General features: G+C 42.4%; 1 protein-coding gene across 1 annotated transcript in view; it reads left to right on the forward strand.

The window, feature by feature from the left end:
• NNT (nicotinamide nucleotide transhydrogenase) overlaps nt 1-14,932 on the forward strand; it is a 188,551-nt gene that overhangs the window by 49,200 nt on the left and 124,419 nt on the right. Inside the window, exons 9-10 of the mRNA XM_073622115.1 lie at nt 1,617-1,808; nt 14,732-14,885. Coding sequence (XP_073478216.1) covers nt 1,617-1,808; nt 14,732-14,885 — 346 coding nt within the window. The remainder of the gene's footprint in view (nt 1-1,616; nt 1,809-14,731; nt 14,886-14,932) is intronic.

Raw genomic sequence — 14,932 nt, forward strand, 5'->3', positions numbered from 1 at the left:
CTTTTTTAAAAAGCAGAAAAATCGCATTCAGGACTGTAGTTTGCTGGCATTTTAAACTGTAAATGCAGTAAGCCAGGTTCATGCTCGATTGCGTTTTATAAGCGGTTTTAAAGTGGTCAGTGTAAAATGTGTAAAAAACACAATTGTCACCACGTGGGGAGAGAGATGGATGGATGGAGAAAGGAATGGATGGACGGAGGGAGAGGGATGGATGGATAGAGAGAGGATCCATAGTTAGTGTTACTAAAACAACACGTACCTGCTCTGTGCAGTGGTGTTGCACAAAGTGGCCCCGATCCTCCTCTTCTGGGGTCCCACGCGGTGATCTTGGCTCCTCCTCTTCTTAAGACTATCATAGCCAGTTGCTGGCTATGGGGGAGATGCATAGTCTGCGCGCTCCCAACCTGTGTGTCTTTGGAGCTGCGCTCCATAGACTTACACAGCATGACTTAGGCCCGCTCCCCACTTCCTCCTCACTGCATCTGACAGCAGCAAGAGTGAAGAGGAAAAGAGGGGAGAATTGATGCAGCCGTGCACAGCGCTGCTCTTTTGTCCCCTCTCTTCCCCTTCACACATGGGATGGGGGACACAGAGAAACTGAAAAAACGTTTTTACCTTAATGCAAACAATGCATTAAGGTAAAAAAACGTTTTTAGGTTTATTAACACTTTAAGTAAAATAAAAAATCTATCTACAAGCTGTCTCCTGTCTCTCTCTCTCTCTCTCTCTCTCTCTCTCTCTCTCTCTCTCTCTCTCTGTCTCTCTCTCTGTGTCTCTCTCTCTGTGTCTCTCTCTCTGTGTCTCTCTCTCTGTGTCTCTCTCTCTGTGTCTCTCTCTCTCTGTGTCTCTCTCTGTCTCCTGTCTCTCTCTGTCTCCTGTCTCTCTCTGTCTCTCTGTCTCTCTCTGTCTCTCTGTCTCTCTCTCTCTCTGTCTCTCTCTGTGTGTGTGGCTCCCCCCCTCTCTCTCTCGCGCGCTCTCTCTGTCTCTTTGTCTCTCTCTCTCTCTCCTCTCTGTGTCTCTTTGTCTCTCTCTCTGTCTCTCTCTTTCTCTCTCTCTGTCTCTCTCTCTCTCTCTCTCTCTCTCTCTCTCTCTCTGTCTCTCTCTGTCTCTCTCTCTCTCTCTCTCTCTCTCTGTCTCTCTCTCTCTCTCTCTCTCTCTCTCTCTCTCTCTCTCTCTCTCTGTCTCTCGCTTAGTTAATACTTGTTTTTTCATGCATTGTGGGCATTTGGGAGGGTCTCCTGAGGTTATCTGTAGAAAAACACTTCTAAGCGTAAAGGCGCTTAAACGTGGTATGTAAAAGCAGGAGAATGGACGTTTGGAACCGTTGGTTACTAGCTGTCAAGTTTCCAGTGTTCAGAAGAGGTTTTCAAATGTCCTGTGTACATGAGGCCTTATTGTCAAAGCTTCATTGAACAAGCTTAAGTCAGAAGCTGATTGGCTACCATGCACTGCTGCACCAGATTTTGCACTCCAGTTTTAGTAAATCAACCCTCATGGCTTCCTTGTTTGTAGAAGTCTGTATGCTGAAATAAAGGATCCTTTCAAATCTCCAGATGTGTATTTTTTTGCAATTTGGTTTCATTGAGATAACAAGCTTCTTAAACTTATATTTTCAGGGTGTGACACACATCGGTTATACAGATTTGCCCAGCCGAATGGCCACACAGGCCAGCACACTCTACTCCAACAACATTACCAAACTGCTGAAAGCCATCAGTCCTGACAAAGACCTCTTCTACTACTCCCTGAAGGATGAGTTCGACTATGGAACCATGGATCATGTAATCAGGGGAACAGTGGTCATGAAGGTAAGGGCTCATGTTTTAGAATACATGTAGAGCCTGGATAACTTTCAAGAGGCACATAGTATGTGTGTATTTGCTTTCTTTCTCTCCACTTCACATAAATTGCTGCTTTATGTTGTGGATTGGCGATACACAATGTATATACAGTGTGTGTGTATATATATATATATATATATATATATATATATATATATATATATATATATATATATATATATATATATAGAGAGAGAGAGATATGTGTGTGTGTGTATGTATATATATATATATATATATATATATATATTTTACACACACACTCGCCACCCACTTTATTAGGTACACCTGTTCAAATGATTGCTAATCAGCCAATCACATGGCAGCAACTGAATGCATTTAGGCATCTAGACGTGGTGAAGAAGACAAGTTCAAACCGAGCATCAGAATGGGGAAGAAGGGGGATTTAAGTGACTTTGACTTTGAACGCCAACATGGTTGTTGGTGCCAGATGAGCTGGTCTGAGTATTTCAAAAACTGCTGATCTGCTGGGATTTTCACGCACAACCATCCCTAGGGTTTACAAAGAATGGTACAAAAAAGAGAAAATATCCAATGAACGGCAGTTGGGTGGAGGAAAATGCCTTGTTGATATCGGAGGAGAATTGGCAGACTGATTTGAGATGATAGAAAGAAAGCAAACAGTAACTGAAATAGCCACTTAATGCTGACTATGACGCTAAGAATACCATCCCTACAGTCAAGCACGGAGGTGAAAACATTATGCTTTGGGGCTGTTTTTTCTGCTAAAGGTACAGGCCGACTTTGCTGCATTGAGGGGCCAATGTATTGTAAAATCTTAGATGAAAACCTTCTTCCCTCAGCCAAAACTTTGAAGATGGGTTGTAGATGGATCTTTCAGCATGACAATGACCCAAAACATACCACCAAGGCAACAAAGGAGTGGCTCAAGAAGAAGCACATTAAGGTCATGAAGTGGCCTAGTCAGTCTCCAGACCTTAAGCCTATAGAAAATTTCTGGCAGGAGCTGAAACTTCGAGTTGTTGCTCCTGAGATGTGTGCAAACCTGGTAATCAGCTACAAGAAACGTCTTACCTCTGTGCTTGCCAACAAGGGTTTCTCCACCAAGTACTAAGTCATGTTTTGCTTGGAGATCAAATACTTATTTTACTGAATGAACTGCGACTCAATTTATAACATTTGTATTATGTGTTTTTTCAGGATTTTTGGTTGATATTCTGTCTTTATCATTTAAAATACACATGATAAAAATTATAGACCCTTCATTTCTTTGTAAGTGGGCACACTTACAAAATCTGCAGGGGATTAAATATTTTCCCCACTGTACATCCTTTCCCCCTTCAAGCATTTCCCACTAGAAAAGCAGCACCTTTGTGGGCGTTTATCAAGCACTCTTGTAGCGTTTTTAGTGCTTCATAAATGCAAAGAAAACCCGTCGTAAACTCATCATAAGGCCCCTTTCACACTTGTGCGACTTCAAAGTCGTGTGATTTTACTGCGATGTCGCGATTTCGCCGTGATTTTACCTCGATTTTGCCGCGATTTGGGAGCAGTACTATTTTGTACGACTTTGCCACAACTTTGGCATTAACCATTCTCAGCTTGTGCTTACAAAGTCATACTGAAATTGTGTCTATATTATTCAGGTATGATTTGCATGCTACTTGAGGGTTTAACATTGAGGTCTATGGACATCAACTTGCATGGAAGTTGGACCAAAGTAGTGCAGGGACTACTTTGAAATCGGCACGACTTAAAGTCGTGCCAATATGAATGGTAGTCATTGAAAATCATGGAGAATGACTTTTCATACGATTTTGCAGTACAAAATCGTGGGACAAGTCATATAAGTGTGAAAGGGGCCTAAATGCTATAAGCGTGTTAATGAGCATTGCTTTGTTCTTTATAATCACCACATGTGTGAACAAACCTTTACAGAGTGAGGCTCCCGGGTATGTATGATCATGGGAACAGTGGTCAAGCCTGAGTGCCCATTGATGTCATCCACCCAGGTATGTCACTGGAGTGTACCCAGGATGAACTACTGCAGGGTGCCGTCAAAAAAAAAAAAAAAAAAGTGCAAATAGGCTAGTATAGGAGGCCATGCACATTAGGAGTAGAAAAAAAAATACCACAACCTCTGGCAGCAAAAGTGGCATAAAATGCTCATAGTAGCTCGTATTGCACAAGAGTTTAGACGGGTTTATGGGAATTTGCTTTTATAAGTGTTTTTTCCAAAACATTCCCTTCTAATTTTTTTCACTATAATTAATATACACTTGAAACATTAAACGTTCCTTAATGGTAAGTTTAGGAGCGTTTTATGCATGTTTATGAACTTTTGGCATTTTTTCTGCCTGAAAACTCCTCTCAAAAATGCACTAGTGATTGTTTTTTTTTCGTCTCTAAATTCTCCTCTTGAAATTTGCCTGTAATGCCCTAATGTGCACAGACACATAGGATAACATTGAGCTGCTTCTACAGGTAGGAGAAAATAAAAAACTCCTGTATAAACAGCATTTTTTAAGCCCAGAGTTCATGGACCTGAACTTGTTGGAGGGGAAGGGTCAGAAAAAAATCAATCACTTGGTCCTGGATGGTGAGGTATATGCTGAGTGGTGTTTGTTCTCATTAAAGGAAAAGTTTCCAATGGTTTTTTTTTTTTTCCTCCTGAAGTGCTGGCCTTATCCAATACCAGCACTGGATAAAGTTGAAAGTGAATGGTATTTTAAGTGCCTTTGTGTAAGCCGACCAGCACCGGCCTAATTACTGGCTGCCGTTATGGCTGTTTATGCCAAGTCTAAGAGTAAATAGGCTGACATTCAGTCTAGGCCCGAGCAGTTCAACGCTTTCCTTTATGCTTTTGTGTTTTTTGTAGAGTTTTATTGCACTCATCCATTGCCAGTTTTATTTAATAAAGTATTTTTTGCTGGATGGAAAGTCATTCCAAAACAAAAATATTTGCTATTTATTTGAAACACCACATTATATAATAATGAAATTACACGTAACTATGAGGCCATAAATAACGAGTGTTGGTGTTTGCTGCTATTTTTGTAGTTCTAGGAACTTGCCATATTCCTGTGTTTAAAATAGGAGAACAGAATGGCTCATGAAGTTTAGCTTCTATAAATAAAATATTAGGGTATCTACACATTGTTCTTCATTGTAGAGAAAATGTTTCCAGTTTTCTATACTGAAAATAAGGATTAATGTGTATTGTTAACTATTTTACCACTCTAATATCAATTAGTCTGGATGGTAGATGTCATTAAAGGTCTGCAATGACTTGTGTAAATGGTTTTTCATAAATAATCCCAATGGTTAAAGCTCAGTTGAAGTCACAGAAATAGATATGCAGTCAAAAATACTTTGTACTAACGACCTCTATTTTCATAGTTGTATCTCCACCTTTTTTGATACAGCAGCTTTGTAAGGAATCTATCTGTGGCTGTACAGTCCTCTAGGTTCCAGAGTTCTACGCAGTGCACTTTTACAATGTAAGGAACCTGGTTAGACATACAATACCCCCTGTCTTTCTTTGCAGTGCAGGTCTGTGAAAATGTTTGTGCTGAGGGGTGTGGCTGTTACTCAGCTCTGTCATTCCAGGGCACTGCATTGTGAGAAACCACTCTATAGTTACATAGTTTATCTGGTTAAAAAAAGACATCCAGTTCAACCAACAGGAAAAAAACAAAAAAACACACAAATCAAAAACCTACATATACTATCCTATACCCACAGTTGATCCATATAAAGGCAAGAAAAAAACCCCCCAATAAAGCATTTGTTCCAGCGTATGAAAAAAAAACAATTTTTTTACAAATCAGGAGGGCTTTATTGAACAAACAAGACAATACAGCATAATTATACTAATAAACAGAGTGCAATGCCATATATGAGTAACAGTCGAATACAAGGCGATAAAACTGTACTGTACGTTGCCATATTGCATATACCCCTAAGGCCTCATGTACACTACTGATGGTAAATGGACGTTTAGGAGCAGTTGGGCATTTTTTTTTCAGCTGCCCCAGAACTCTCCTCTGTTATCTTATCAGTACATGTACACAGGGTCGTTTATAGTCTTTCTAGGCAGTTGAGTTTAGAAGCATTTTTTGGAAAGCAAAAAAAGCATTCAAGATTGATGTTCAGGGGCATTTGAAATGCCAAATGCCTGTAACAGCCTGTAAACGAGGGAATTTGCGTTTAGCCACGTTACATTTACGGGCATTTTTTACTTTTTACATTTGAGGAAAAAAAAAATTTTTTTAAACGCTTCTAAACACAAACGCGGCATGTAAACATGGCAAAACGGACGGTTTTAAAAGTCGTTTACTATCTGTCAAGTTAAACCGTTCAGGGGAGGTTGTAAAATGTCCTGTGTACATTAACCACTTGAGCCCCGGACCATTATGCTGCCTAAGGACCAGAGGTCTTTTTCCAATTTGGCGCTGCGTCGCTTTAACTTTTAATTGCGCGGTCATGCAATGCTGTACCCAAACGAAATTTGCGTCCTTTTCTTCCCACAAATAGAGCTTTCTTTTGATGGCATTTGATCACCTCTGCGGTTTTTATTTTTTGCGCTATAAACGGAAAAAGACCGAAAATTTTGAAAAAAAATGATATTTTCTACTTTTTGTTATAAAAAAAATCCAATAAACTCAATTTTAGTCATACATTTAGGCCAAAATTTATTCGGCCACATGTCTTTGGTAAAAAAAATGTCAATAAGCGTATATTTATTGGTTTGCGCAAAAGTTATAGCGTCTACAAACTAGGGTACATTTTCTGGAATTTACACAGCTTTTAGTTTATGACTGCCTATGTCATTTCTTGAGGTGCTAAAATGGCAGGGCAGTACAAACCCCCCCCCAAATGACCCCATTTTGGAAAGTAGACACCCCAAGGAAATTGCTGAGAGGCATGTTGAACCCATTGAATATTTATTTTTTTTGTCCCAAGTGATTGAATAATGACAAAAAAAAAAAAAAAATATTTACAAAAAGTTGTCACTAAATGATATATTGCTCACACAGGCCATGGGCCTATGTGGAATTGCACCCCAAAATACATTCTGCTGCTTCTCCTGAGTATGGGGATACCACATGTGTGGGACTTTTTGGGAGCCTAGCCGCGTACGGGGCCCCGAAAACCAATCACCGCCTTCAGGATTTCTAAGGGCATAAATTTTTGATTTCACTCCTCACTACCTATCACAGTTTTGAAGCCCATAAAATGCCCAGATGGCACAAAACCCCCCCAAATGACCCCATTTTGGAAAGAAGACACCCCAAGCTATTTGCTGAGAGGCATGTTGAGTCCATGGAATACTTTCTTTTTTGACACAAGTTGCGGGAAAGTGACAATTTTTTTTTTTTTTTTGCACAAAGTTGTCACTAAATGATATATTTCTCACACAGGCCATGGGCATATGTGGAATTGCACCCCAAAATACATTTAGCTGCTTCTCCTGAGTATGGGGATACCACGTGTGTGGGACTTTTTGGGAGCCTAGCCGCATACGGGGCCCCGAAAACCAAGCACTGCGTTCAGGATTTCTAAGGGCATAAATTTTTGATTTCACTCCTCACTTCCTATCACAGTTTTGAAGGCCATAAAATGCCAAGATGGCACAACCCCCCCCCAAATGACCCCATTTTGGAAAGTAGACACCCCAAGCTATTTGCTGAGAGGCATGTTGAGTCCATGGAATATTTTATATTTTGACACAAGTTGCGGGAAAGTGACAATTTTTTTTTTTTTTTTTTTGCACAAAGTTGTCACTAAATGATATATTGCTCAAACATGCCATGGGCATATGTGGAATTACACCCCAAAATATATTCTGCTGCTTCTCCTGAGTACGGGGATACCACATGTGTGGGACTTTTTGGGAGCCTAGCCGCATACGGGGCCCCGAAAACCAAGCACCGGCTTCAGGATTTCTAAGGGCGTTAAGTTGTGATTCCACTCCTCACTACCTATCACAGTTTTGAAGGCCATAAAATACCAAGATGGCACAAAACCCCCCCAAATGACCCCATTTTGGAAAGTAGACACCCCAAGCTATTTGCTGAGAGGCATGGTGAGTATTTTGCAGCTCTCATTTGTTTTTGAAAATGAAGAAAGACAAGAAAAATGTATTTTTTTTTTCTTTTTTCAATTTTCGAAAGTTTGTGACAAAAAGTGAGGTCTGCAAAATACTCACTATACCTCTCAGCAAATAGCTTGGGGTGTCTATTTTCCAAAATGGGGTCATTTGGGGGGGGGTTGTGCCATCTGGGCATTCCATGGCCTCCGAAACTGTGATAGGCAGTGAAGAGTGAAATCAAAAATTTACGCCCTTAGAAAGCCTGAAGGCGGTGCTTGGTTTTCGGGGTCCCGTGTGCGGCTAGGCTCCCAAAAAGTCTCACACATGTGGTATCCCCATACTCAGGAGAAGCAACAGAATGTATTTTGGGGTGTAATTTCACATATTCCCATGGCATGTTTGAGCAATATATCATTTAGTGACAACTTTGTGCAAAAAAAAAAAAAAAAAAAAGATTTGTCTCTTTCCCGCAACTTGTGCCACAATATAAAATATTCCATGGACTCGACATGCCTCTCAGCAAATAGCTTGGGGTGTCTACTTTCCAAAATGGGGTCATTTGGGGGGGTTTTGAACTGTCCTGGCATTTTATGCACAACATTTAGAAGCTTATGTCACACATCACTCACTCTTCTAACCACTTGAAGACAAAGCCCTTTCTGACACTTTTTGATTACATGAAAAAATAATTTTTTTTGCAAGAAAATTACTTTAAACCCCCAAACATTATATATTTTTTTAAAGCAAATGCCCTACAGATTGAAATGGTGGGTGTTTCATATTTTTTTTTTTCAAACGCATTTTTTGGGGAAAAAACACACTTTTTTAAATTTTAATGCACTAAAACACACTATATTGCCCAAATGTTTGATGAAATAAAAAAGATGATCTTAGGCCGAGTACATGGATACCAAACATGACATGCTTTAAAATTGCGCACAAACGCGCAGCGGCGACAAAATAAATACATTTTTAAAAGCCTTTAAAAGCCTTTACAGGTTACCACTTTAGATTTACAGAGGAGGTCTACTGCTAAAATTACTGCCCTCGTTCTGTCCTTCGCGGTGATACCTCACATGCATGGTGCAATTGCTGTTTACATTTGACGCCAGACCGACGCTTGCGTTCGCCTTTGCGCGAGAGTAGGGGGGGACAGGGGTGCTTTTTTTTTTTTCTTTATTTTTTTGCTTTTTTATCTTATTTTTAAACTGTTCCTTTCATTTTTATTTTTTTTTAATTAATTTTATTGTTATCTCAGGGAATGTAAATATCCCCTATGATAGCAATAGGTAGTGACAGGTACTCTTTTTTTAAAAAATTGGGCTCTATTAGACCCTAGATCTCTCCTCTGCCCTCAAAGCATCTGACCACACCAAGATCGGTGTGATAAAATGCTTTCCCAATTTCCCAATGGCGCTGTTTATATTCGGCGAAATCTAAGTCATGAAATGCTCGTAGCTTCCGGTTTCTTAGGCCATAGAGATGTTTGGAGCCATTCTGGTCTCTGATCAGCTCTATGGTCAGCTGGCTGAATCACCGGCTGCATTTTCAGGAAAGCCAGAGAAAAACATGGAAGACGGTGGGGGGGGGCATTCCCTCCCACTGCTTGCAAAAGCAGTCTAGAGGCTAATTAGCCGCTAGGATTGCTTTTACATGAAAGCCGACCGCTGGCTGAAAAGAATGATACCAAGATGATACCTAAACCTGCAGGCATCATTCTGGTATAACCACTCAAAGTCCAGCAACATACCAGTACGTTGCTGGTCCTTGTTAGGCATATATTGTAAACTTTTTTTTCATGCAGCCTGTGGGCTGAACGAAAAAAAGATATTGATCGGTGGGTATGCCCACCATTAGAATACCTCCCTTCATCTACCCACTTCTAATGATGGGCATACATGCACCATTTATATATGCCGAAGCATGGGGGCATCCTCCCGCAAAAGGCAGGAGCAAATTGCTCCTCCACCCACTGCTGCCCCCACGCTTCGGCATATATGCTGATGTATGTAACTGTGGTGGTGAAATCACCTCCGACAGCACTGGAGTCACGGCTTTATATATCGTGGGAGCAAACGCTGTTGCTGTCAAGATAAATAAATCCGCCCTGCAACTGAATGGCGTACCTGAAAACAATAAAATGGTTACCAACAAAACACAGTAAACGGTAAAGTATAAAAAATCTGAAAAGCAAACATGGTAAAACATAATAACAATAAAACATTGCAGAATAGAATAGAGTAAAAAAGAGCAGAACAATAGAGAGAGAATAGAGAGAGAGAGAACAATAAAACAACAACTATTTTTGTTTTTTTTATTTTATATTTTTTTTTTGTGTTTTTATTTTTAAAAATTTTTTTTTTTTACACTTTTTTTTTAGTAACTTTTAACTTTTGTAACTCGTTCCAGGTTCGGGTCTCTCAAAATGCAATGGCATCTTGGGAGACCCTGTGTTAGTGTGCCTAGTCTGTGCAGTGCTGAACCCTACGCTAATACTCAACTAATGTATGGTAGCGTTCAAAGCATTCACCCATGCAAAGACCAGGATTGCCAGGACAGGAGGGACAATAAGACCGGGTGTCACGCCTAAATCCGCGCTTGCTGCAGACACGACATCTTTTTTGGGGGGCTTTTTGGGTAGGGGTACTCGGGATGGCATAAAGAAAATGCCGCTCATGCAGCCGGCTTACTGCATTTGGTTGGGGAAGGTGAGGTAGAGCACCGTCTGGAAACAGAAGGGCTCTGACGATCTCTTCCTGGAATTTAAGGAAGGATCCAGTCTGTCCTGAAGCTCTGTATAGCACATGACCGTTCAGCAAAGCCAATTGAAATAAATAAACAGACACTTTTTTGTACCAGCGTCTGGCCTTACGGGCAACTAGGTACGGCGCCAACAACTGGTCGTTGAGGTCCACCCCTCCCATATTAAGGTTGTATTCGTGGACACAGAGGGGTTTCTCCACAACACCAGTCGCCGTAGGAATTTGGGTCGTCGTGTCTGCATGAAGGGAGGTAAGAACGAAAACATTCTTATTATCCCTCCACTTCATAGTGAGCAAATTATTATACTTCAAGCAGGCTCTCTCCCCCAGCCTAAGACGGGAATCTACAAGCCGCTGGGGAAAGCCCCGGCGATTAGGTCGCACGGTGCCACATGCTCCAATCTGCTGATCAAACAAGTGACTAAAAAGTGGCACGCTCGTATAATAATTGTCCACGTACAAGTGGTACCCCTTTCCGAATAAGGGTGACACCAAGTCCCACACTATCTTGCCAGCGCTTCCTATGTAGTCAGGGCAGTTTGTCGGCTCTACGTGACTATCTTTGCCCTCGTAAACCATAAATCTACATGTATAGCCTGTGGCCCTGTCACAGAGCTTATACATCTTGACCCCGTATCTGGCACGCTTGCTGGGAAGGTACTGTTTGAATGACAAGCGGCCAGAAAATTTAATCAGGGACGCATCAATGCAGACAACTTGATGGGGGGTAAACAAGTCTGCAAAACGTTGGTTGAAGTGGTTTACGAGGGGCCGAATTTTGTAGAGCCGATCGTATGCAGGGTCTCCACGAGGACGACAGAGTTCATTGTCGTTGAAGTGCATGGACCGCAAAATCTGCTCGTATCGTGCCCTGGCCATGGAAGCAGAGAACAAGGGTGAATGGTAAATTGGGTCAGTGGACCAATATGACCGCAACTTACTCTTTTTATTCAACCCCATGAGGAGGGAAAGGCCCAGGAAGGTCTTAAATTCGGAGACCGTAATTGGTCTCCAATCTCTGGCAAGGGAGGACTGGGGATTAGCGGCGATGTGTTGACCAGCGTATAAATTGCTTTGGTCCACAATAGATCTATAGAGATCTTCGGTGAAAAACAGTGAATAAAAATCCAGTGGCGTAAAGTCAACTGTTTCCACCTGAATTCCGGGTTGGCCAGTGAAAGGGGGAAGTACGGGTGCTGCAGAAGTGGTGGGTTCCCAATTCGGATTGGCCAATGCAGCAGGAAGGGCACTATGGGCACGACGGGCCTGTCTTTGTCTTCTTGGTGGCAGCGGGACACTACTAGTGCTTGCCACCTCGCCAGCTTGAACTGCACTTATGGGACTCGCCACGTCACCATGTGATACTGCAGTGCTGGATGTACGACCAGGGTGTACTAGGCCGCTGGTGCTTGCCAGTTCACCAGAAGGAATAGCGGCGCTAGTACTTCTCTGCTCCATACGAGAGCCCTGCGGTTCTTGCACTTCAAGGACAGAAGAAGATTGGGGTCTGGTACGCCTGACCTTAGCAGGGACCACAACTCTGTCGTCAGAGCTATCTGTCATGGAGCCGCTGTCCTCTACAGGTTCGTATTCTGAGCCTGAACTTGACAGATGAGCGACTTCCTCTTCACTATCTGTCATACTCAGGAACGTGTAGACCTCTTCACTAGTGTACCTTCGATTTGCCATTTTGGGCTCTAAATTTAGGGGTACACTAGTGAGACTCACAGGCAAAAAAGCTCCTGACTGTCAGCGACTGTATCAAAACGCTACCAAAAAACTGTTAGCGATCGCAGGGATCAGGCCTGACTCTGCGAACGCTGCAGTTATGTGTGCTTAGTGTTTTGTAAGTGTCAGTTATCGATCGATACTGCACTTGGGTGGGCTGGGCAGGGCTGGGCCGAGGAGCAAAACGCAGGTGATAGCAGGTATCTGGGCTGATCCCGCTAACACTGCTTTTCAGGGAACCCTAAACTGCTGGGGAGTATAGATCTGATCGGATCAGATATCGATCCGCTCAGATACTATAGCACTAAGGGAGGTGTATGCTGCGTGCGTGGATTTTAGCGGTACTGGCGCTAACCTGACGCTGCCTGGGGCGACGCAGACCTTAGCTGACCCTAAAAATGTAATTTATATCACCGCCGGGCAATTAGGGGGTTAAACCTTTATAGGGTAATAAACGGCAGGTGCCCTAAAACTATAATAAACTATAATAAACTGTAATAAACTGTAATAAACTACAAAAAACAAACTAGCTAACCAGCGTCACCCGTAACACTTATACGGTGATCGCTGGTGAAAGGGTTAACTAGGGGGCAATCAGGGGGTTAAAACCTTTAGCAGGTAGTATATGGGGGTCCCTGTCGCTATAAAACACTGACCGCGAACCTATATACTTACCTCCCTAACTAGCGTCACCTGTGTCACTAATACAGCGATCAGAAAAACGATCGCTTAGCGACACTGGTGACGGGGGGTAATCAAGGGGTTAACTTTTATTAGGGGGGGTTAGGGGGGTACCCTGGACCTAAGGGGGGGGGTACCCTAGACCTAAAGGGGGCTAACCTAACTGCCCTAACACTTGTAACTGACACCAATGCAAAAAAAAAAAAAAAAATGCTATTGGTGTCAGAGTGACAGGGGGTACAGGGGGGTGATCGGGGGGTGATGGGGGGTGACAAGTGTGCCTGGCGTGTTCTACTGTTAGTGTAGTGTTGTGCAGACTTACTTGATGTCTTCTCTCCTCGGCGCCGGATCAAAAAGACCGACTTGAGGAGGGATGACATCACTTCCTTTCCCTCTGTTTACCTTACAGAGGGAAAGGAAGCATTCTCATTCGCCGGGAGCGATCGGGAGGGGGTGGCCAACAATAGATGGCCTCCCCCTCACCTCTCATCGCCCGGGAAGAAATGGCGACCGCCTCGGGCACCGGGGGGGGGACCGATCGGACCCCCCACCCGCGGAAGGCAAATCACGTATATATACGTGATTTTGCCTGTCCGTGCCACCTTGCCGACGTAAATCGGCGTGAGGCGGTCGTCAAGTGGTTAAGCCTTACGTTAACAGAAATAAAAAATGCAGCAAATAAAATATGAAATCAGACGCCTGTACATGAGGAACAGAATAATAGCTGATAAACTATCAGTCAATTTGTCTAACAACAATGAAAAAGTTTGAGAAAGTCAACAGGTCCAAGAAGACCAAACTTTCTCTTACTTCCAGGAACAACCCCGATTAATATACGTAAGTCTATACATGGGTAAAGCAGCATTTACCATTGCTTCCCAGGAGGACACTGCAGGGGGAGTGGAGGAGGGCCACTTAGGACGGATTTCTATTTTTGATTAGTATAACAGGTATGAAATTAATAATTTGGTATGATAGGGCCGCTGCTCATCCTCATGAATCCCTAAAAGGGCCAACTCCAGGGAAGCCAAAAGCGCCAACTGCAGCCTAAGATGAATGACTTCAATTACATCAAACCAGAATTTTGCAATATTCGAACAAGCTCAGAATATGTGGAAGAAGGACCCTAGATGAGCCCGACAACGAGAACATTGCGGGTCGTGTGCTGGATACATCTTATGGAGTCTCACAGGGGTGTAGGACACTCTATGCCGAAACTTGACTTGAAACAATTTATCCCTGGAAGACCCTGGATTAACTTTACCTGTAAATATCAGTATCCAGTTATAATTTGTGCATTTAGGAAAGAATCCAGGCCTTTTTAAAAACAAACTACTGAGTTGGCCAGAACCATCTCTTTTACCAGGTATTTTACGGTACATCCTGAGGTAAAATCATTCATGCAGAGGTGCAGGAATATAAAGAGATAATAGAGCGGGAAACAACTGGGCTTTAATTAACTAGACAGTGTATCCACATAGACCAGATTGAAAGGGTTGTTGATTTACAGTTGTTTGATAACCAGGGTGCACAGCATGTATGTTTTACCGCTGCTCAGGTATTCTTTTTTTTTTTTTTTTTTTTGTTACTTGAATTTGTTGTTTTATTTCAATAACCATCTTACCTTTTTTATGTTTCTTTAGGATGGGAAAGTCATCTTTCCTGCACCACAACCAAATAAAGTCCCAACCGGTGTCCCTGTGCAACAAAAGTCTGTAGCTCAGTTGGCAGCCGAAAAAGCAGCCGCCATTTCTCCATTTAGGAAAACGATGACCAACGCCACTGCATACACTGCAGGTATGGGACAGCTAGGGATCTTGGCTGCACAACTCTCAGACTTCTTC

This window comes from Aquarana catesbeiana, linkage group LG01 (assembly GCF_042186555.1).
Source record: "Aquarana catesbeiana isolate 2022-GZ linkage group LG01, ASM4218655v1, whole genome shotgun sequence".
Lineage (NCBI taxonomy): Eukaryota > Metazoa > Chordata > Amphibia > Anura > Ranidae > Aquarana > Aquarana catesbeiana.